This window comes from Oncorhynchus clarkii, chromosome 17 (genome assembly GCF_045791955.1).
Source record: "Oncorhynchus clarkii lewisi isolate Uvic-CL-2024 chromosome 17, UVic_Ocla_1.0, whole genome shotgun sequence".
Classification (NCBI taxonomy): domain Eukaryota; kingdom Metazoa; phylum Chordata; class Actinopteri; order Salmoniformes; family Salmonidae; genus Oncorhynchus; species Oncorhynchus clarkii.
Genome location: NC_092163.1, coordinates 6,773,067 through 6,795,762, shown reverse-complemented (window position 1 = coordinate 6,795,762; position 22,696 = coordinate 6,773,067). Strand labels below are relative to the sequence as shown.

The following is a 22,696-nucleotide window of genomic DNA, read 5'->3' as shown; positions in this document are numbered from 1 at the left end:
TTTAGTTATTTTATGTTTAAGGAAGTGTGTAGGTCACATTCTGTATCATACAGCTATGAAAGTTATATATTTAGAACCACCTGTTCAATTGGAATCCAGCGACGTCTGTGTCTTCAGTGTCCTAGAACTGTCCAGGTTTTTGTGTTCTGACTTGTAAAACAGGATGAATAAAATAAGTAATGTAAACATAGCAGTAATTACCAGGAAGCTCTACATTTGTTTTAAAATCACACTAAGATTGTTAAAACTGGCCTCGGGTTATTGAGAGATCTGATTTAGGATTTACCCTCGTAGCAAGGTTGTTTTATCATGTGGTTTCATTCGGGTCTCTATTTAAAAATAACACTGTCTTTGGCAGGAGAAAGACCAGACTCGGAGGAACCAGAGCCAGGGACGTCCAAACTAGCAAGACGACACCACTGCTCCCACTGTGGAAAGTGTTTCAACCAGAGAGTAAACATGAAACAACATGAGAGAATACACACGGGAGAGAAGCCTTACCACTGCTCCCAGTGTGGAAAGAGTTTCGTCCGTTCGGGGGAGCTGAAAATACATGAGAGAATACACACAGGAGAGAAGCCTTACCACTGCTCCCAGTGTGGAAAGTGTTTTAACCAGAGAGATCACCTGAAACGGCATGAGAGAATACACACAGGAGAGAAGCCTTACCACTGCTCCCAATGTGGAAAGTGTTTCAACCGGTCGGAGGAGCTGAAACAACATGAGAGAATACACACAGGAGAGAAGCCTTACCACTGCTCCCAATGTGGAAAGTGTTTCAACCGGTCGGGGAAGCTGAAACAACATGAGAGAATACACACAGGAGAGAAGCCTTACCACTGCTCCCAATGTGGAAAGTGTTTCAACCGGTCGGAGGAGCTGAAACAACATGAGAGAATACACACAGGAGAGAAGCCTTACCACTGCTCCCAATGTGGAAAGTGTTTCAACCGGTCGGGGGAGCTGAAACAACATGAGAGAATACACACAGGAGAGAAGCCTTACCACTGCTCCCAATGTGGAAAGTGTTTCATCCATTCAGGGGATCTGAAACGACATGAGAGAATACACACAGGAGAGAAGCCTTACCACTGCTCCCAATGTGGAAAGTGTTTCAACCAGAGAGGAAACCTGAAAAAGCATGAGAATACACACAGGGCAGAAGCTTTACCACTCCGCCCAGGTTGCAAAGCTTTTGCCCATTTAGGAAGCCTGAAAGAACACATTAGACTGCACACAGAGGAGAAGGCTTAGAAAAGCTCAGACTGTGGGAAAACATATTACTCATAAGTCACTTAAACGTCATTAGAGAATCCACACAGGAGAGAGAAATTACTTCTCTTAGCGTGTATATTGATATTTCACATCACATTGACTTAAAATTCATCAGAGAACATACACAGTGCTCCCGTTGTCTTATATTGTTGACTGACAATGTGTTTACCTGTCTTTACCAGATGAAATTAAATGGTACAGGGTATACTCAAACATATATTTGTTTGTTTTTATTAGAAAACATGAATTGAATATGGAGTCTGTCAGTTTGAAAATAGAGTAGATCAGATTCCATGTGTTTAAATGGTCCTTTTTTAAACTCTTTGTGCGTTTATCTGGGTGTGTCATTCCTCCAGCACTACAGATAATCAAGTGATATTTGGATGTGATGCATTAGTTCCATTGTTGACATTTGCATTGTAGCCCACTGATGATTTAATGAAATGAAAATGTTCAGACTCTGTAATGGAAAATGTTTGTGTGTCCACATAACTGAGTATGTGACTAACCTTGTGAAACTGTCCTATTATAAGCTCCTGTTTTTGGGACTATCATCCTGTGTTGCAAACCAATTTGCACCTGTGTCCTTGTATGAATAAAGTCCCGCCCAGGAACAGGAAACTATAAAGATATTTGCTAATCACTCAATGCTTCAGGAATTCAGACTGTCTACACTGCGCTGTGACTCTGTTATTCTCTCTGAGCTCAGAAATAAAGAATCTTGGTTTGACTTGGACTCCAGCAGATCCTTATTTTATAATATCCACCACAACTCTCCCAAGGATTGCTGTTTATCATTGTCTCAAAGAAGAGTTCCTCGTTCCACTTTCCTGGGGGAATTTACAAGCCTCCCACTGATTGAATAAACATTGTTTCCACAGGTAACATTTTGTATTTCACCCAACCAGCAACCGATATCCAATGACAGGTAACATTTAGTGTTTCACCCAACTTGCAACCTAAATCCAATGACAGGTGACATTTTGTGTTAATTTCGTGTTGAATTCACTTTAGTTGAGGACTCAAAGAAATGTAAATAGAAACTAGATGTTGAACTGACGTCTGTGCCCAGTGGGCTGGTTTGAATAAGCAGCAGGTGTTGGATCGATATCCACCTTAGTAGCTAAGTTTCCATGTCATTTGAGACAGATTTTCATGTGAATATTCTCAAATCTGCATAAAACAATATATACATTTTCCCACCAGAAATGTTTCTATCAAACAGATTTATTGCAGATTAAAGGCTTTGCGTGACAAATAAATAACTTATGCTGTTAAATTCCCAATGGTTTCCATCGCATTTTCAACTCTACTGATGGTTTAACAAAACTGTTGCATTATATAGCAAAAATTATCTTGTCCCCCCCATGCACTGTAGCCAGCAGCTCATAGATACAGTGTTGGTAGGCTACCTACATGATGAGATTATTATGGATGAGAGCGATATTATTTTATTTGTCAAATGGCAGCCAAGCATCGATCATCATGTCACCTGTCACCAGAATAAGACCATCAAAATGTATTGGAAAGGAGCATCAAGCTCATCACGTGCACTTTCACCACCCTGTGAAGTTCATAACTTATTTAATCTGTAGCCTAATAAACTACATGGGTTCCCAAGTCATAGTGGGAGGACCACACAACATAACGTGACTCCAAGTTAACTAAGATGTGATGGTTGTTATATAAATATTTGTTCATAAAGGAGTTTCCACCTCCATTTCTCGCTTATACATTTTTACTGACACAAAAAGTCCCCACCATGTCAAACAAACTAACATATAGTTTGTCGGCTTTTATAAAATTGTTCAGGCATATCCTGTTTCCATCAGCCCGGTCATTACTTTTGAAATGGTTGGATCAATATCCACCTTCATGATGTGGATGAAGCCTGATTTGGAATGTCTGAGTAGTTCTATATGATGTCATAATTCACCCCTCTGATAATCAAGTGATATTTGGAATGTCTGAGTAGTTCTATATGATGTCATAATACACCCCTCTGATAGTGATACATTTGCTCCATTGTTTCCATGTCAGTTGGTTTCCCACTCTGATGATTTATATCTGACAGAGGGAATTTAAATGAATAGTACGATGACATCTTAGTGGGGCTTGAAATAAATAGGATTATTCATCATAAACTCCTATAGCAACAATACACTGCAGCTTTGACATCAACATGAGAATGGTCTGATGGGTGGTGCTACTCTATAGGTAAGGCTGTTCAATATGAATGTTCAAATAGTCCCCTCTAGCCGGCCTCTGCCCAGTATCCTGCCCTGAACTTAGTCACTGTTACTAGCCGTCTACCACCCAGTACTCCACCCTGTATTCTAGTCAAGGCTCATCCTATATAACTACTACTGTACACACCTTTTATATTCATATACGGTCCATAATGTCTAGACACACCATCATATACATTGTAAACCAACTGTATATATTTATATTCCAGACTCTGACATTCCTCCTTCTACCATTTCTATATTTCTAAATCCTTAAAATAAATTGTAGGGAAAATCAGTAGGTCACACAAATGACTATTTCTAAACAAAGATAATAGACAAGTAGAATGGGAGAGGTTTCTTATACTATCTTCACTTACTCGGTGCAGAGACTCCAGGGGTGGTGATGAAGGCTGTAGGAATGAAGATCAGACAGTGAAGGGACTCCAGGGATGGTGATGAAGGCTGTAGGAATGAAGATCAGACAGTGAAGGGACTCCAGGGACGGTGATGAAGGCTGTGGGAATGAAGATCAGACAGTGAAGGGACTCCAGGGACGGTGATGAAGGCTGTAGGAATGAAGATCAGACAGTGAAGGGACTCCAGGGATGGTGATGAAGGCTGTAGGAATGAAGATCAGACAGCAATACTGGTCCTGTGGTCAGGTGGGTGAGTGGTCGATCCAGCCAATGATTGTGAGGAAGCATGCAGGGAACAGGCTCCTTTCTACTACCATTCTGGGGTCTGGATACATGCCAACAAAGACCACAACTGCTTCAAACAATGAGAGTGGCTGCCATTGACCACCACACTTTCTTTCATAACCAGGAAGCCCATGTTGAGTTAGCATTGTTCCCACTATGGAAGAGGGAGCAGGCAGCCGTCATCCAGTCTCTCAGAAAACCATGTTGAGCCATCAGTGTTCTCACTATGGAAGAGGGAGCAGGAAGCCGTCATCCAGGGACAAGGACAAAGGTGCAGCACTGGTGTTAGTAGCTGATGACAGAAGTGACAGCCTGGACACACAGCAAAGTTTGACGCGATCAGTGTTGTTGAGCAGAGAAACAACCAGATTGATTCACAGTCAGTGTTGTTGAGCAGAGAATCAACCAGATTGATTCACAGTCAGTGTTGTTGAGCAGAGAATCAACCAGAGAATCAACTAGATTGATTCACAGTCAGTGTTGTTGAGCAGAGAATCAACCAGAGAATCAACCAGATTGATTCACAGTCAGTGTTGTTGAGCAGATAATCAACCAGAGAATCAACCAGAGAATCAACCAGAGAATCAACCAGATAATCAACCAGAGAATCAACCAGAGAATCAACCAGAGAATCAACCAGATTGATTCACAGTCAGTGTTGTTGAGCAGAGAATCAACCAGAGAATCAACCAGATTGATTCACAGTCAGTGTTGTTGAGCAGAGAATCAACCAGAGAATCAACCAGAGAATCAACCAGATTGATTCACAGTCAGTGTTGTTGAGCAGAGAATCAACCAGAGAATCAACCAGGTTGTTGAAGTTATTCAGGTACATAATACATTTGATTTGTTTAATTCTGTTTTATTCAATTAGAATAATTTACTCTGAATGAGAACAATCACATCTGTGAGCTTTATGCATTATAACATCGATTGACTAAATGATGACGTTGTCAGATTTGTAGTAAAACCAGGGTTGGAGTCAAATCCATTTCATTTCCAGTCAATTCAGAAAGTAAACCAAATTCCACATGTTCCTCATTGAAAACCATAGAAGAGAATTGGGAATTTTCAGTTTACTTCCTGAATTTACTGGAATATTCTAAAATGGATTCAATTGGGAGGTTTTCCTCATGAATCTGCACAACAACACCCTATAATGACTAAGCAAAAACAGGATTAGAAATGTATGCAAATGCATTTTAAAATTAAAACTGAAATATCACATTTAAATAAGTATTCAGAACCTTTACTCAGTGCTTTGTTGAAGCACCTTTGGCAGTGATTATAGCCTCAAGCCGCCTTGGGTATGACACTACAATCTTGGCACACCTGTATTTGTGGAGTTTCTCCCATTCTTCTCTGCAGATCCTCTCAAGATCTGTCAGGTTGGATGGAGAGCGTCGCTGCGCAGCTATTTTCAGGATTTCTTCTGAGTTGTTCGATCGGATTAAAATCCGGATTCTGGCAGGGCCACTCAAGGACATTCAGAGACTTGTCCCAAAGCCACTTCTATGTTGTCTTCGCTGTGTGCTTAGGGTCGTTGTCCTGTTGGAAGGTAAACCTTTGCCCCAGTCTGAGGTCCTGAGTGCTCTTGAGCAGGTTTTCATCAATTATCTCTCTGTACTTTGCTCTGTTCATCTTTCCCTCGATCCTGACTAGTCTCCCAGTTCCTGCCGATGAAAAACATCCCCACACCATTTTATTTATTTATTTTATTTCACCTTTATTTAACCAGGTAGGCAAGTTGAGAACACCTTTATTTAACCAGGTAGGCAAGTTGAGAACACCTTTATTTAACCAGGTAGGCAAGTTGAGAACAAGTTCTCATTTACAATTGCGACCTGGCCAAGATAAAGCAAAGCGGTTCGACACATACAACAACACAGAGTTACACATGGAGTAAAACAAACATACAGTCAATAATACAGTATAAACAAGTCTATATACGATGTGAGCAAATGAGGTGAGATAAGGGAGGTAAAGGCAAAAAGGCCATGGTGGCAAAGTAGATACAATATAGCAAGTAAAACACTGGAATGGTAGATTTGCAATGGGAGAATGTGCAAAGTAGAAATAAAAATAATGGTGATAACCATGATGCTGCCACCACCATGCTTCACCGTAGGGATGGTGCCAGGTTTTCTCCAGACCTGACGCTTGGCATTCAGGCCAAAGAGTTTAATCTTGGTTTCATCAGATCAGAGACTCACGTCTGTAGCCATCAATTGCTTTGAAAGGCTGGTCATGGCTCACACCCCACCATTATCCAAGAAACCCTGGACCCACTCTAATTTGCACACCGCCCCAACAGATCCACAAATGATGCAATCTCTATTGCACTCAACACTGCCCTTTCACATCTGGACAAAAGGAATACCTATGTACAGTCGTGGCCAAACGTTTTGAGATTGATACAAATATATATATTCACAAAGTCTGCTGCCTCTGTTTGTACGACGGCAATTTGAAGATACTCCAGAATCTTATGAAGAGTGATCAGATGAATTGCAATTAATTGCAAAGTCCCTCTTCGTCATGCAAATGAAGTGAATCCCCCCCCAAAACGTTTCCACGGCATTTCAGCCCTGCCACAAAAGGACCAGCTGACATCATGTCAGTGATTCTCTCGTTAACACAGGTGTGAGTGTTGACGAGGACAAAGCTGGAGATCACTCTGTCATGCTGATTGAGTTCGAATTTTGTATTTTGTATTTTATTTTTTACCTTTATTTAACTAGTTAAGAACAAATTCTTCCAGAATAACAGACTGGAAGCTTCAAAAGGAGGGTGGTGCTTGGAATCATTGTTCTTCCTCTGTCAACGATGGTTACCTGCAAGGAAACACGTGCCGTCATCATTGCTTTGCACAAAAAGGGCTTCACAGGCAAGGATATTGCTGCCAGTAAGATTGCACCTAAATCAACCATTTATCGGATCATCAAGAACTTCAAGGAGAGCGGTTCAATTGTTGTGAAGAAGGCTTCAGGGCGCCCAAGAAAGTCCAGCAAGCGCCAGGACCGGCTCCTAAAGTTGATTCAGCTGCGGGATCGGGGCAACATCAGTACAGAGCTTGCTCAGGAATGGCAGCAGGCAGGTGTGAGGGCAGCAGGCAGGTGTGAGTGCATCTGCACGCACAGTGAGGCAAAGACTTTTGGAGGATGGCCTGTTGTCAAGAAGGGCAGCAAAGAAGCCCCTTCTCTCCAGGAAAAACATCAGGGACAGACTGATGTTTTGCAAAAGGTACAGGGATTGGACTGCTGAGGACTGGGGTAAAGTAATTTTCTCTCATGAATCCCATTTACGATTCTTTGGGGCATCCGGAAAAAAGCTTGTCCGGAGAAGACAAGGTGAGCGCTACCATCAACCCTGTGTCATGCCAACAGTAAAGCATCCTGAGACCATTCAAGTGTGGGGTTGCATCTCAGCCAAGGGTGTGGGCTCACTCAAAAAAATTCCTCAGAACACAGCCATGAATAAAGAATGGTACCAACACATCCTCCGAGAGCAACTTCTCCCAACTATCCAGGAACAGTTTGGTGATGAACAATGGCTTTTCCAGCATGATGGAGCACCTTACCATAAGGCAAAAGTGATATCTAAGTGGCTCGGGGAACAGAACATCAATATTTTGGGTCCATGGTCAGGAAACTCCCCAGACCTTAATCCCATTGAGCATTGGTGTTCAATCCTCAAGAGGCGGGCGGACAAACAAAAACCCACAAATTCTGACAAACTCCAAGCATTGATTATGCAAGAATGGGCTGCCACCATGTGGCCCAGAAATTAATTGACAGCATGCCAGGGTGGATTGCAGAGGTCTTGAAAAAGAAGGGTCAACACTGCAAATATTGACTCTTTGCATCAACTTCATGTAATTGTCAATAAAAGCCTTTGACACTTATGAAATGCTTGTAATTATACTTCACTATTCCATAGTAACATCTGACAAAAATATCTAAAGACACTGAAGCAGTAAACTTTGTGGAAATTAATATTTGTGTCATTCTCAAAACTTTTGGCCATGACTGTAGAGGCGGCAGGTGTTTAGAAAATTGTGCCAGTAACCGTAAAGTTGCTAGATGGAATCTCTGAGCTAACAAGGTAAAAATCTGTCTTTCTACCCGTGAACATGGCAGTTAACCCACTTTCATAGGCTGTCATTGTAAATAAGAATTTGTTCTTTAACTGACTTGCCTAGATAAAAAAAAAAAAGTGAGAATGCTATTCATTGACTACAGCTCCGCTTTCAACACCATAGTGCCCTCAAAGCTAATCTCTAATCTTAGGAACCTGGGACTAAACATCTCCCTCTGCAACTGGATCCTGGACTTCTTGATCCCCAGGTGGTAAGAGTAAGTAACATCACATCTGCCACGCTGATCCTCATCACGGGGAGCCCCTCAGGGGTGCATGCTCAGCCCCCTCCTGTCCTCCCTGTTCACTCATGACTGCATGGCCAGACACGACTCCAACGCCATCATTGAACAGTGTCATCAGGCCTGATCACTGACAACAACAACAAAGCTTACAGGGAGGAGGTCAGAGACCTGGTCGTGTGGTGCCAGGACAGCAACCGTTCCCTCAATGTGATCAAGATAAAGGAGATGATTGTGGACTACAGGAAAAGGAGGACCAAGCATGCCACATTCTCATTGACAGAGCTGTAGTGGAGCAGGTTGAGAGTTTCAAGTTCCTTGGTGTCCGCATCACCAACAAACTATCATGGTCCAAGCACACCAAGACAGTCGTGAAGAGGGCACGACAAAACCTATTCCCCCTCAGGATTCTGAAAAGATTTGTCATGGGTCCTCAGATCCTCAAAACGTTCTACAGCTGCACCATCGAGAGCATCCTGACTGATTGCATCACTGCCTGGTTTGGCAACTGCTCGGCCTCTGACCGCAAGGCACTACAGAGGGCAGTGCGTACGGCCCAGTACATCACTAGGGCCAAGCTTCCTGCCACTCAGGACTTCTATAGCAGGCGGTGTCAGAGGGACTTTTTTTGTACTTTACAAGTATTTTTCTTAACTGCATTGTTGGTGAAGGGCTTGTAAGTCAGCATTTCACTAAGGTCTACACCGGTTGTATTCGGCACGTGACAAATAATATTTAATTTGATTTTCATACTTTCTAATAAAACACTTTTCAACCCATATGATCTATTACATAATAAAAGTTTTTAAAAAAACGTATACAAATATCATGTCATAGTGAATTCATGACATGTGAACGAACAAGCCTTTTCATACTTTATAATATGGCTATACAGTGGGGAGAACAAGTATTTGATAGCCTGCAAAATCGGCAGTGTTTCCTACTTACAAAGCATGTAGAGGTCTGTCATTTTTTATCATAGATACACTTTTTTTTAAATTTATTTATTTCACCTTTATTTAACCAGGTAGGCAAGTTGAGAACACCTTTATTTAACCAGGTAGGCAAGTTGAGAACAAGTTCTCATTTACAATTGTGACCTGGCCAAGATAAAGCAAAGCAGTTCGACACATACAACGACAGAGTTACACATGGAGTAAAACAAACATACAGTCAATAATACAGTATAAACAAGTCTATATACGATGTGAGCAAATGAGATTCGAAATGGTCGGTAATCTGTTGGTTGACTTTGCTTTCGAAGACCTTAGAAAGGCAAGGTAGGATAGATATAGGTCTGTAGCAGTTTGGGTCAAGAGTGTCCCCCCCTTTGAAGAGGGGGATGACCGCAGCTACTTTCCAATCTTTGGGAATGTCAGACGACACGAAAGAGAGGTTGAACAGGCTAGTAATAGGGGTGGCAACAATTTCGGCAGATAATTTTAGAAAGAAAGGGTCCAGATTGTCTAGCCCGGGTTGATTTGTAGGGGTCCAGATTTTGCCGCTCTGTCAGAACATCAGCTGACTGGATTTGGGAGAAAGAGAAATGGGGAAGGCTTGGGCGAGTTGCTGTGGGGGGTGCAGTGCTGTTGACCGGGGTAGGAGTAGCCAGGTGGAAAGCATGGCCAGCCATAGAAAAATGCTTATTGAAATTCTCAATTATGGTGGATTTATCAGTGTTGACAGTGTTTCCTATCTTCAGTGCAGTGGGCAGCAGGGAGGAGGTGTTCTTATTCTCCATGGACTTTACAGTGTTCCAGAACTTTTTTGAGTTAGTGTTGCAGGAAGCAAATTTCTGCTTGAAAAAGCTAACCTTGGCTTTTCTAACTGCCTGTGTATAATGGTTTCTCGCTTCCCTGAACAGCTGCATATCACGGGGGCTGTTCGATGCTAATGCAGAACGCCATAGGATGTTTTTGTGTTGGTTAAGGGCAGTCAGGTCTGGGGAGAACCAAGGGCTATATCTGTTCCTGGTTCTAAATTACTTGAATGGGGCATGCTTATTTAAGATGGTTAGGAAGGCATTTTAAAAAAAATACCCAGGCATCCTCTACTGACGGGATGAGATCAATATCCTTCCAGGATACCCCGGCCAGGTCGATTAGAAAGGCCTGCTCGCTGAAGTGTTTCAGGGAGCGTTGGACAGTGATGAGTGGAGGTCGTTTGACCGCTGACCCATTACGGATGCAGGCAATGAGGCAGTGATCGCTGAGATCTTGGTTGATAACAGCAGAGGTGTATTTAGAGGGCAAGTTGGTTAGGATGATATCTATGAGGGTGCCCGTGTTTCCGGCTTTGGGGAGGTACCTGGTAGGTTCATTGATAATTTGTGTGAGATTGAGGGCATCAAGTTTAGATTGTAGGGTGGCTGGGGTGTTAAGCATGTTCCAGTTTAGGTCGCCTAGCAGCACGAGCTCTGAAGATAGATAGGGGGCAATCAGTTCACATATGGTGTCCAGAGCACAGCTGGGGGCAGAGGGTGGTCTATAGCAGGCTTCAACTATGAGAGACGGAATCTAAAACAAAAATCCAGAAAATCACATTGAATGATTTTTAAGTAATTAATTAGCATTTTATTGAGACCCAGAGTTACTTCTGCTACAGAGGATAAGTTCATTAGAGTTACCAGCCTCAGAAATTGCTGCCCAAATAAATGCTTCACAGAGTTGAATGAACAGACACATCTCAATATCAACTGTTCAGAGGAGACTGTGTGAATCAGGCCTTCATGGTTGAATTGCTGCAAAGAAACCACTACTCAAGGACAGCAAAAAGAAGAAGAGACTTGCTTGGGCCAAGAAACACGAGCAAACCTTCACATTGACCCTGTACTGGTACCTCCTGTATATAGCCTCCACATTGACTCTGTACTGGTACCTCCTGTATATAGCCTTCACATTGACTCTGTACTGGTACCTCCTGTATATAGCCTTCACATTGACCCTGTACTGGTACCTCCTGTATATAGCCTCCACATTGACTCTGTACTGGTACCCCCTGTATATAGCCTCCACGTTGACTCTATACTGGTATCTCCTGTACATAGCCTCCACATTGACTCTGTACTGGTACCTCCTGTGTATAGCCTCCACATTGACTCTGTACTGGTATCTCCTGTACATAGCCTCCACATTGACTCTGTACTGGTACCTCCTGTGTATAGCCTTCACATTGACCCTGTACTGGTACCTCCTATATATAGCCTCCACGTTGACTCTATACTGGTATCTCCTGTACATAGCCTCCACATTGACTCTGTACTGGTACCCCCTGTATATAGCCTTCACATTGACTCTGTACTGGTACCTCCTGTATATAGTCTCCACATTGACTCTGTACTGGTACCCCCTGTATATAGCCTCCACAATAACTCTGTACTGGTACCTCCTGTATATAGACTCCACATTGACTCTGTACTGGTACCCCCTGTATATAGACTCCACATTAACTCTGTACTGGTACCCCCTGTATATAGCCTCCACATTAACTATGTACTGGTACCTCCTGTATATAGCCTACACATTAACTCTGTACTGGTATCTCCTGTATATAGGCTCCACATTAACTCTGTACTGGTACCCCCTGTATATAGCCTCCACATTAACTCTGTACTAGTACCCCCTGTCTATAGCCTCCACATTGACTCTGTACTGGTACCTCCTGTATATAGCCTCCACATTGACTCTGTACTGGTACCTCCTGTATATAGTCTCCACATTGACTCTGTACTGGTATCTCCTGTATATAGCCTCCACATTAACTCTGTACTGGTATCTCCTGTATATAGTCTCCACATTGACTCTGTACTGGTATCTCCTGTATATAGCCTCCACATTAACTCTGTACTGGTATCCCCTGTATATAGTCTCCACATTGACTCTGTACTGGTATCTCCTGTATACAGCCTCCACATTAACTCTGTACTGGTACCTCCTGTATATAGACTCCACATTAACTCTGTACTGGTACCCCCTGTATATAGCCTCCACATTAACTATGTACTGGTACCTCCTGTATATAGCCTACACATTAACTCTGTACTGGTATCTCCTGTATATAGGCTCCACATTAACTCTGTACTGGTACCCCCTGTATATAGCCTCCACATTAACTCTGTACTGGTACCCCCTGTCTATAGCCTCCACATTGACTCTGTACTGGTACCTCCTGTATATAGCCTCCACATTGACTCTGTACTGGTACCTCCTGTATATAGTCTCCACATTGACTCTGTACTGGTATCTCCTGTATATAGCCTCCACATTAACTCTGTACTGGTATCTCCTGTATATAGTCTCCACATTGACTCTGTACTGGTATCTCCTGTATATAGCCTCCACATTGACTCTGTACTGGTATCCCCTGTATATAGTCTCCACATTGACTCTGTACTGGTATCCCCTGTATATAGCCTCCACATTGACTCTGTACTGGTATCCCCTGTATATAGTCTCCACATTGACTCTGTACTGGTATCCCCTGTATATAGCCTCCACATTGACTCTGTACTGGTATCCCCTGTATATAGCCTCCACATTGACTCTGTACTGGTACCCCCTGTATATAGCCTCCACATTGACTCTGTACTGGTACCTCATGTATATAGCCTCCACATTAACTCTGTACTGGTACCTCCTGTATATAGCCTCCACATTGACTCTGTACTGGTAACCCCTGTATATAGCCTCCACATTGACACTGTACTGGTACCCCCTGTATATAGTCTCCACATTGACTCTGTACAGGTACCCCCTGTATATAGTCTCCACATTGACTCGGTACTGGTACCTCCTGTATATAGCCTCCACATTGACTCTGTACTGGTACCCCCTGTATATAGTCTCCACATTGACTCTGTACTGGTACCTCCTGTATACAGCCTCCACATTAACTCTGTACTGGTACCCCCTGTATATAGTCTCCACATTGACTCTGTACTGGTACCCCCTGTATATAGTCTCCACATTGACTCTGTACTGGTACCCCCTGTATATAACCTCCACATTGACTCTGTACTGGTACCTCCTGTATATAGCCTCCACATTGACTCTGTACTGGTACCCCCTGTATATAGTCTCCACATTGACTCTGTACTGGTACCTCCTGTATATTGACTCTGTACTGGTACCTCCTGTATATAGCCTCCACATTGACTCTGTACTGGTACCTCCTGTATATAGCCTCCACATTGACTCGGTACTGGTACCTCCTGTATATAACCTCCACATTGACTCTGTACTGGTACCTCCTGTATATAGTCTCCACATTGACTCTGTACTGGTACCTCCTGTATATTGACTCTGTACTGGTACCTCCTGTATATAGCCTCCACATTGACACTGTACTGGTACCTCCTCTATATATATCCTCTGATTGAGAACCAATCTAGGCAACCATAGACTTACCTAGACACCTAACATGAACACAACCCCATAAATCTAATAAACCCCTAGACAAGACGAAACACATAAATCACCCATGTCACACCCTGGCCTAACCAAAATAATAAAGATAACAAAGATAACTAAGGACAGGGCGTGACAGTACCCCCCCCCAAAGGTGCGGACTCCCGGCTGCACACCTAAACCCATAGGAGAGGGTCTGGGTGGGCGTCTGTCCACTGTGGCGGGACGTGGACGCCACTCTGCCATAGTTTTAGTCCGCTTTCCCAGCGTCATTTGAGTGGCGACCCTCGCCGCCGACCTTGGCCTAGTAACCCTAACAAAGGGCCCACCTGGACTGAGGGCTGCCTCATTACTAAGGAAGCTCAGTACCGAGGGGTACCTCAGGCCTGAACTACCCCTCGGTACTGAGCTACTTTTTAAAACTTTTTATTTAGGGAATATTTTCTCAACCCTTATTTTTCTTATCTACGTTGTTGGTTAAGGGCTTGTCAGTAAGCATTTCACGTTAAGATCTACACCTGTTGTATTCAGCGCATGTGACAAATAATATTTGATTGTAACTAAATATGAAGTATGTCAGTTTCAATGTTACGGTCTTTGATACAATTATATTTCTGAAACTCAGGCTGTGTGTGTTTATCTGCGTCATTCCTTGATCATTCCTTGTGGTCCTGTAGCTCAGTTGGTGGAGTATAGTGCTTGTTAAACCAGGGTAGTGGGTTTGATTCCTGGGAACACCCATATGTAATGTGTTTGCACACATGACTGCAAATCCCTTTGGATAAAAGTGTCTGCTAAATTGCAGATGTATCCACTGATTATACCAAACATCTGGAACACCTTCCTAATATGGAGTTGGACCCTCCCCTTTTCCCCTCAGAACAGCCTCAATTCGTCGGGGCATGGACTCTACAAGGTGTCGAAAGCATTCCACAGGGATGCTGGCCCATGTCGACTCCAATGCTTCCCAAAATTGTGTCAAGTTGGCTGGGTGTCCTTTGGGTGCAGTGGGGTCTCCTCAGAGGAGGAAGGGGAGAACCATCGTCCTCAGTTATTTTCAGAAAAATTAAAATATTTAAAAGTGGTCCTTTTTAGATAAAACTATACTAAATATAATCACGTCACCAAATAATTTATTAAAACATACTATTTTGCATCCTCCTCTAGGTACATTGACTTCAATACAAAACCTTGGAGGATTATGGTTCTCAAGGCTTCCATAGACTTACACTGTTATTATGACAACTTCCGGAGGACATCCTCCAACCCATCAGAGCTCTTGCAGCATGAACTGACATGATGTCCAACCAATGAAAGGATCAGATAATGTATCTAGTACTGAAAGCATAAGCTACAGCTAGCTACCACTGCAGTGCATAACATGTGGTGAGTAGTTGACTAAAAGAGAGAAAAATACAATAGTTGAACAGTTTTGAACAAATTATTTTATTCCAAAATGAAGGAGAAGAGAGAGAGATATTTCGTCATTTATTTTCCACTTTCAGTTTCACTTACTTAGCTAGCAAATGCAGCTATCTAGTTTAGTCTACTCAAACACTTGGCTCAAACAGAGGCATGCTATGTTAGCTAGCTGGCTATGACTATCCAACACAACACTGGAACTTTTCCAAGTCAAGGCAAGCTTTTGGTTTTACTAATTTATTGCCACTGGGACCCGCCAAGGTAAGTGCTAAACTGTTTACTGACTGTACACTGTAACGTTACTGCATGATTGTAGCAGGTTTACTAACGAGTTAGTTCTATTAGCTCTGTTGACTATGATGTTATTTTAGCTACTGTGGTGACCAGAATGTAAGCTGTGTGTAGCAGTTATGAAATGGTTTGGCTTAGAAAGGTTTTTTCTCCTGGTGACATACAGCTGATGTGTTGTGCATTGAAGTACAGAAACAAAGGGAGAAGGTGATAAGAGGAGAGCACATAGATGCAAGAAGGAATACAACGTGTCTGTAATGAAAGTGAACTGTGTTTATGCATGATCAGGGGTGTATTCATTCCGCCGATTCTGTTGACAAACGTTTAAATGGATCAAAACGGGGATAAACATACCTGAATTTGTCCAGTAACATCTCTATTTCAGCTAGATGCAGGCGAGAGTGTGCAAGGCAGTATTGAATGTGTCACTGTCTGTCTATGTGTCACTGTCTGTTATCGCAAAATGTTCTCTCGACCTGTGTGAACCTACATTCTAAACTTTCATTCATAGGCTAGGTTGCTACCTCATGATGGGTATAGGGAGAATTAGAGTATCATGTAGTAGCCTAAACCTATTGCTGTTACATTGAACAGGGTGAGTGAAATATGAATGACAGTCGTCCAATATGCTGTAATAGAATTAAGGCCATGCTCATGAAAAAACAAATCGTCCTGCCTCATCTTAAACGGCACTGACCTCCACTGTTACGGTGGTGGACCACTCTTGGTACACATGGGAAACTGTTGAGCTGAAAAACCCAGCAGCGTTGCAGTTCTTGACACAAACCGGTGCGCCTGGCACCCACTACCATACCCCGTGCAAAGTAACTTAAATATTTTGTCTTCCCCATTAACTCTCCAAATGGCACACATGCACAATCCATGTCTCATGTCTCAAGGCTTAAAAATCCTTGTTTAACCTGTCTCCCCCCTTCATCTACACGGATTGAAGTGGATTTAACTAGTGACATCAGTAAAGGATCATAGCTTTAGCCTGGATTCACCTAGTCTTTCTAAGTCATGGAAGGAGCAGCTGTTCTTAATGTTTTGTCTACCCAGTGTAAAGCACTACAGATAATCAAGTGCTATTTGCATGTGATGCATTTGTTCTGTTGTTTACAGGATGATTTGTATCTTATAGAGCGTGGCTTTAAGGGAAGAGTATGGTCACATCTAGACAAAAACGATTGTGAAAAATTAACAGAGTAAATGTGTATAAACACACTTCCTATTCATAGAAGTATTTATTCATCATCTACATATTCATATTACGCTTTTACGTCTGTATACAGGAAATAATTAGTTGTAAGACGTAAGAGAAAATATATCAACTTATTGTTAAATAATTATGACGTTCTTTCCAATACAAAAAGTGTAGTAACTATGGTTTCCAAACTGCGTTACCCACTCCAGCCAGCAGATGGCGATGAGCGTCTTTCAGTTGACTCTTCTTTCGTGACGTATAATGGAATGGACGGACGCTTCTTCAGGAACAACAAGGCGCCAACTCTTTCAACCACCTCGATAGCTTGCTAGACAACATAAAAACTGAAAGATTGACGTTTTAGACCATGTTAATGTACATTAGCTAATCTCAGTGTTTTCAACAAGTTTCGGTTGACGTATCAACTGGTTCAATTTGCAAACGTGTTAAAGATTGATACTGAGCCTAGCACTAGGCTAGACGCTAATGCTAGCTAGCTAGATAACATCCCTGACCATGAGCTCACTAAACTACTCCTCCCTTGCTAATGAAGAGAGGGTCTGCTGTATGGAGAAAGAATCTTTCAGAATGAAAAAGGAGGAAGAGGAGGCTGTTATAGTGAAAGAAGAGAAAGAACCGTTTAGAGAGGAAGAGGATGCTGTCTCAATAAAGGTGAAGGAGGAAGACGTTTTGGGGGTGAAAGAGGAAGAGACCGAATATGAGATTAACACCAGTGAGTACTGTCTTTAACAGGGACACAAACTATGCCGTTGTTGAACTAATGTGTGGTTTTAAAGTGGCATTCTACTGAAGTTCTACACTTGAATATGTTGTTCAGTACTGTAGGAATTGTTAAAGGGTCAATCTGCCATTGGTTCATATATTTTAGGGACTTTTCAATTCGATGTATTGAATTTTCCATGTGGTCTATATTAAAGTTCCCCTCATCTAATATAACAGGTTGTTAAAATTCTATATTGGTGCATATTTTCTACTTAAAATAACAAAGGGATGCAAAAGCCACCCATTTTGTGGAACGACCCTTTTACATTTGCATCACAAACAATATTTTAGGAAATCATGATGAAAGTGGCCATTTTAGACATATGCATGCCTCTTGTAACTCTATGATTGCAATAGATGGTCATAAGTTTACGATCTGTTTGATGTCCTCGTTCACACAGGAGAGAGACATGACTATGGTGGATCCTCTGGTGAGCCTCAACATCCTGATGCTGACGAGGAAGAGAAGAGTCTCTCCAGATCAGAACATCAGATGGTACAGCTTGGTCTGGCCTAGCATACAGTTTGCTCTCTCTGGGTCTGGGATGGGTTTCTGTAAAACACTTCATGACAACAGTGACATCAGCATCCATAATGATGTGCGTCCGTGTCCCCTCTTTATGGTTACCAGGACAACGCTAGCCCTTCCTCCCTCCCGGAGTCCCTGTATCGTGCCTCTCCTGGTAGCACCTTACTGCTGGGTATGAAGAGGTTGTCTGTGCAGCTGGATGACTGCAGGAAAACAATGGGGCTGAGTGGAACTGTGAGAGGAGGAGAAGAGAAGAAAGGAGCAGATTTGACACATCAAAGTAAGTGCTGTAGTTTAGTTTGAACAAATACAATAGATCTGTTACCAGGAAGATAGACTGGTATCTGCTACCAGGATAACCAGCAGAGTTCTGTTAGTTGACAGGTATATGGATGTTATGAATATCATAACACTGAGAAAGGATTCTGCCAATGAAAAGCGAGAAACCAATTGACCATATAAAACCTTGATGAAAGTTAGCTTCGGAGAGAAAGTTTCAATGATCAAGGTGTAAGATGCTTGTTTTACAAAAACTTTTCCTTAAAACATTATGGATGTTACATTGCCTGTCCCAGTCAACCCCCCTATCTTTACAAGACTGTAGAACAGGCAAACTAAACTCAAGACTTGGTCATTAATTAACTAGTACTGAAGAAAAACTGTGATCAGGCTGCCCACTCAAACGAAAGCTTCAAACTGTAACCAGTGCCGGCAACCTTGTTCAGGTTATCAATCAACCTACCAGGGTAGTGACAAACAGTAGAGGAATGAAATCATCAACATGGTTTGATCATATCTTTACTAATGCTGCAGAAATGGGGTTTAAAGCAGCTATGAAAGTTATATACAGTATATCACAAAAGTGAGTACACCCCTCACATTTTTGTAAATATTTAGGTATATCTTTTCATGTGACAACACTGAAGAAATGACACTTTTCTACAATGTAAAGTAGTGAGTGTACAGCTTGTATAACAGTGTACATTTGCTGTCCCCTCAAAATAACTCCACACACAGCCATTAATGTCTAAACCGCTGGCAACAAAAGTGAGTACACCCCTAAGTGAAAATGTCCAAAATGGGCCCAATTAGCCATTTTCCCTCCCCGGTGTCATGTGACTCGTTAGTGTTACAAGGGCTCAGGTGTGAATGGGGAGCAGGTGTGTTAAATTTGGTGTCATCGCTCTCACACTCCCTCATACTGACTGGTCACTGGAAGTTCAACATGGCACCTCATGGCAGAGGTCTCTCTGAGGATCTGAGAAAAATAATTGTTGCTCTACATAAAGATGGCCTGGGCTATAAGAAGATTGCCAAGACCCTGAAACTGAGCAGCAGCACGGTGGCCAAGACCATACGGCGGTTTTACTGGACAGGTTCCACTCAGAACAGGCCTCGCCATGGTCGACCAAAGAAGTTGAGTGCACGTGCTCAGCGTCATATCCAGAGGTTGTGTTTGGGAAATAGACATATGAGCTGCCAGCATTGCTGCAGAGGTTGAAGGGGTGGTGGGTCAGCCTGTCAGTGCTCCGACCATACGCCGTACACTGCATCAAATTGGTCTGCATGGCTGTCGTGCCAGAAGGAAGCCTCTTCTAAAGATGATGCACAAGAAAGCCTGCAAACAGTTTGCTGAAGACAAGCAGACTAAGGACATGGATTACTGAACCATGTCCTCTGGTCTGATGAGACCAAGAAACTTATTTGGTTCAGATGGTGTCAAGCGTGTGTGGCGGCAACCAGGTGAGGAGTACAAAGACAAGTGTGTCTTGCCTACAGTCAAGCGTGGTGGTGGGAGTGTCATGGTCTGGGGCTGCATGAGTGCTGCCGGTACTGGGGAGCTACAGTTCATTGAGGGAAGCATGAATGCCAACATGTACTGTGACATACATACAACATGATAACGACCCCAAACACACCTCCAAGACGACCACTGCCTTGCTAAAGAAGCTGAGGGTAAAGGTGATGGACTGGCCAAACATGTCTCTAGACCTAAACCCTATTGAGCATCTGTGGGGCATCCTCAAATGGAAGGTGGAGGAGTGCAAGGTCTCCAACATCCACCAGCTCCGTGATGTCGTCATGGAGGAGTGGAAGAGGACTCCAGTGGCAACCTGTGAAGCTCTGGTGAACTCCATGCCCAAGAGGGTTAAGGCAGTGATGCAGAAAATGATGGTGGGTGGCCACACAAAATATTGACACTTTGGGCCCAATTTGGACATTCTCACTTTTGTTGCCAGCAGTTTAGACATTAATGTGTGTTAAGTTATTTTGAGGGGACAGCAAATTTACACTGTTAACTTCTTGAATCTACTTGAGACGCATATGTCTCAAGTAGGCACCTGGAAATGCAAATGCGCTACGCTAAATGCTAAATGTACTCGTTAAAACTCAAACCTTGATCAAAATTCACAAGCAGGGTATTGAATTAAAGCTACACTCGTTGTGAACCTAGCCAGCAAGTCAGATTTTTAAAATGCTTTTCGGCGAAAGCATCAGAAGCTATTATCTGATAGCATGCACCCCCCAAAATGCCAGCTCGACACGTAAACAACAGATTTTGCGATAGCCGGCGCTACCCAAAACGCAGAAATAAAATATAAAACATTCATTACCTTAGACGAGCTTCTTTCTTGGCACTCCTATATGCCCCATAAACATCACTATTGGGTCTTTTTTTCGTTTAAATCGGTCCATATATACCCAAAATAGCTTTGTATAGAAGTTGTGTCATTCAGAAAAAATCATCGTTTTTAAACGCTGCGTAATTTTTTAAAATTAAAAAAGTTGACGATAAACTTTCACAAAACACTTCGAAATCCTTTTGTAATCCAACTTTAGGTATTAGTAAACGTTTATAATCTATCAAAATGATTACAGGGCGATGTCTCTTCAATAGGTCCTCACTTCAAAAACAATGCAATCTGATCTCTCCCTAAACTGCATCCGGGTGAAGACTGGAAAACTGGAGGTCAGACAGATGTATTTTCCAACAATTAATTCAATTGAAAATTAGTACAATGGCGCCATCGTGCGGAATTTGTATGAGGTGCAGGCAAATTCCCATTAAATTCTGTTCTCTTTTAACAACTGGTGGAAGTGACTTATGGAAATTATTTTTTGCTTTCAGAGAGCAGTTTTTCTTGCGTTTTTCAATGAAACACACGCTCTGTTATAGTCACAGCCGTGATTTAACCAGTTTTATAAACTTCAGAGTGTTTTCTATCCACACATACTAATCATATGCATATACTATATTCCTGGCATGAGTAGCAGGACGCTGAAAAGTTGCGCGATTTTTAACAGAATTTTCAAAAAAGGTGGGGGTAGAAGTAAGAAGCTGTACACTCACTAATTTACATTGTTGCAAAGTGTCATTTCTTCAGTGTTGTCACATGAAAAGATATACTCAAATATTTACAAAAATGTGAGGGGTGTACTCACTTTTGTGATATACTGTATTTAGAACCACCTGCTTGATAGGAATCCAGCAACGTCTGTGTCTTGAGTGTCATAGAATTGTCTGTTTTTTGTGTTCTGACTTGTAAAACAGGATGAATAAAATAAGTAATGTAAACATAGCAGTAATTACCAGGAAGCTCTACATTTGTTTTAAAATCACACTAAGATTGTTAAAACTGGCCTCAGGTTATTGAGAGATCTGATTAGGATTTACTCTCGTAGCAAGGTTGTTTTATCATGTGGTTTCATTCAGGTCCCTATTTTTTTTAAACACTTGTCTTTGGCAGGAGAAAGACCAGACTCAGAGGAACCAGAGCCAGGGACGTCCAAACCAGCAAGACGACACCAGTGCTCCCACTGTGGAAAGGGTTGTAACCGGTTATGGGACGTGAAACAACATGAGAAAATACACACAGGGGAGAAGACTTACCACTGCTCCCAGTGTGGAAAGAGTTTTAACCAGAAAGCACACCTGAAAGCTCATGAGAGAATACACACAGGGGAGAAGCCTTACCACTGCTCCCAGTGTGGAAAGAGTTTTAACAATTTAGGGACCCTGAAACAACATGAGAGAATACACACAGGGGAGAAGCCTTGCCACTGCTCCCAGTGTGGAAAGAGTTTTAACAATTTAGGGAACCTAAAACAACATGAGAGAATACACACAGGGGAGAGGCCTTACCACTGCTCCCAGTGTGGAAAGTGTTTCATCCGGTCAAAGGAGCTGAAAAGACATGAGAGAATACACACAGGGGAGAAGCCTTATCACTGCTCCCAGTGTGGAAAGAGTTTTAACAATTTAGGGAACCTGAAACATCATGAGAAAATACACACAGGTGAGAAGCCTTACCACTGCTCCCAGTGTGGAAAGTGTTTCAACCGGTCAGGGGGGCTGAAACGACACGAGAGAATACACACAGGGGAGAAGCCTTTCCACTCCTCCCAGGGTGCAAAGCTTTTGCCCATTTAGGAAGCCTGAGAGAACACATGAGACTGCACACAGAGGAGAATGCT

General features: G+C 42.5%; 1 protein-coding gene across 1 annotated transcript in view; it reads left to right on the top strand.

The window, feature by feature from the left end:
- The first annotated feature begins 17,424 nt into the window (after nucleotides 1-17,424).
- Nucleotides 17,425-22,696, top strand: part of LOC139370091 (zinc finger protein ZFP2-like) — a 34,075-nt gene continuing 28,803 nt past the window's right edge. The window contains exons 1-3 of the mRNA XM_071109408.1: nucleotides 17,425-17,641; nucleotides 18,093-18,187; nucleotides 18,323-18,500. Coding sequence (XP_070965509.1) covers nucleotides 17,425-17,641; nucleotides 18,093-18,187; nucleotides 18,323-18,500 — 490 coding nt within the window. The remainder of the gene's footprint in view (nucleotides 17,642-18,092; nucleotides 18,188-18,322; nucleotides 18,501-22,696) is intronic.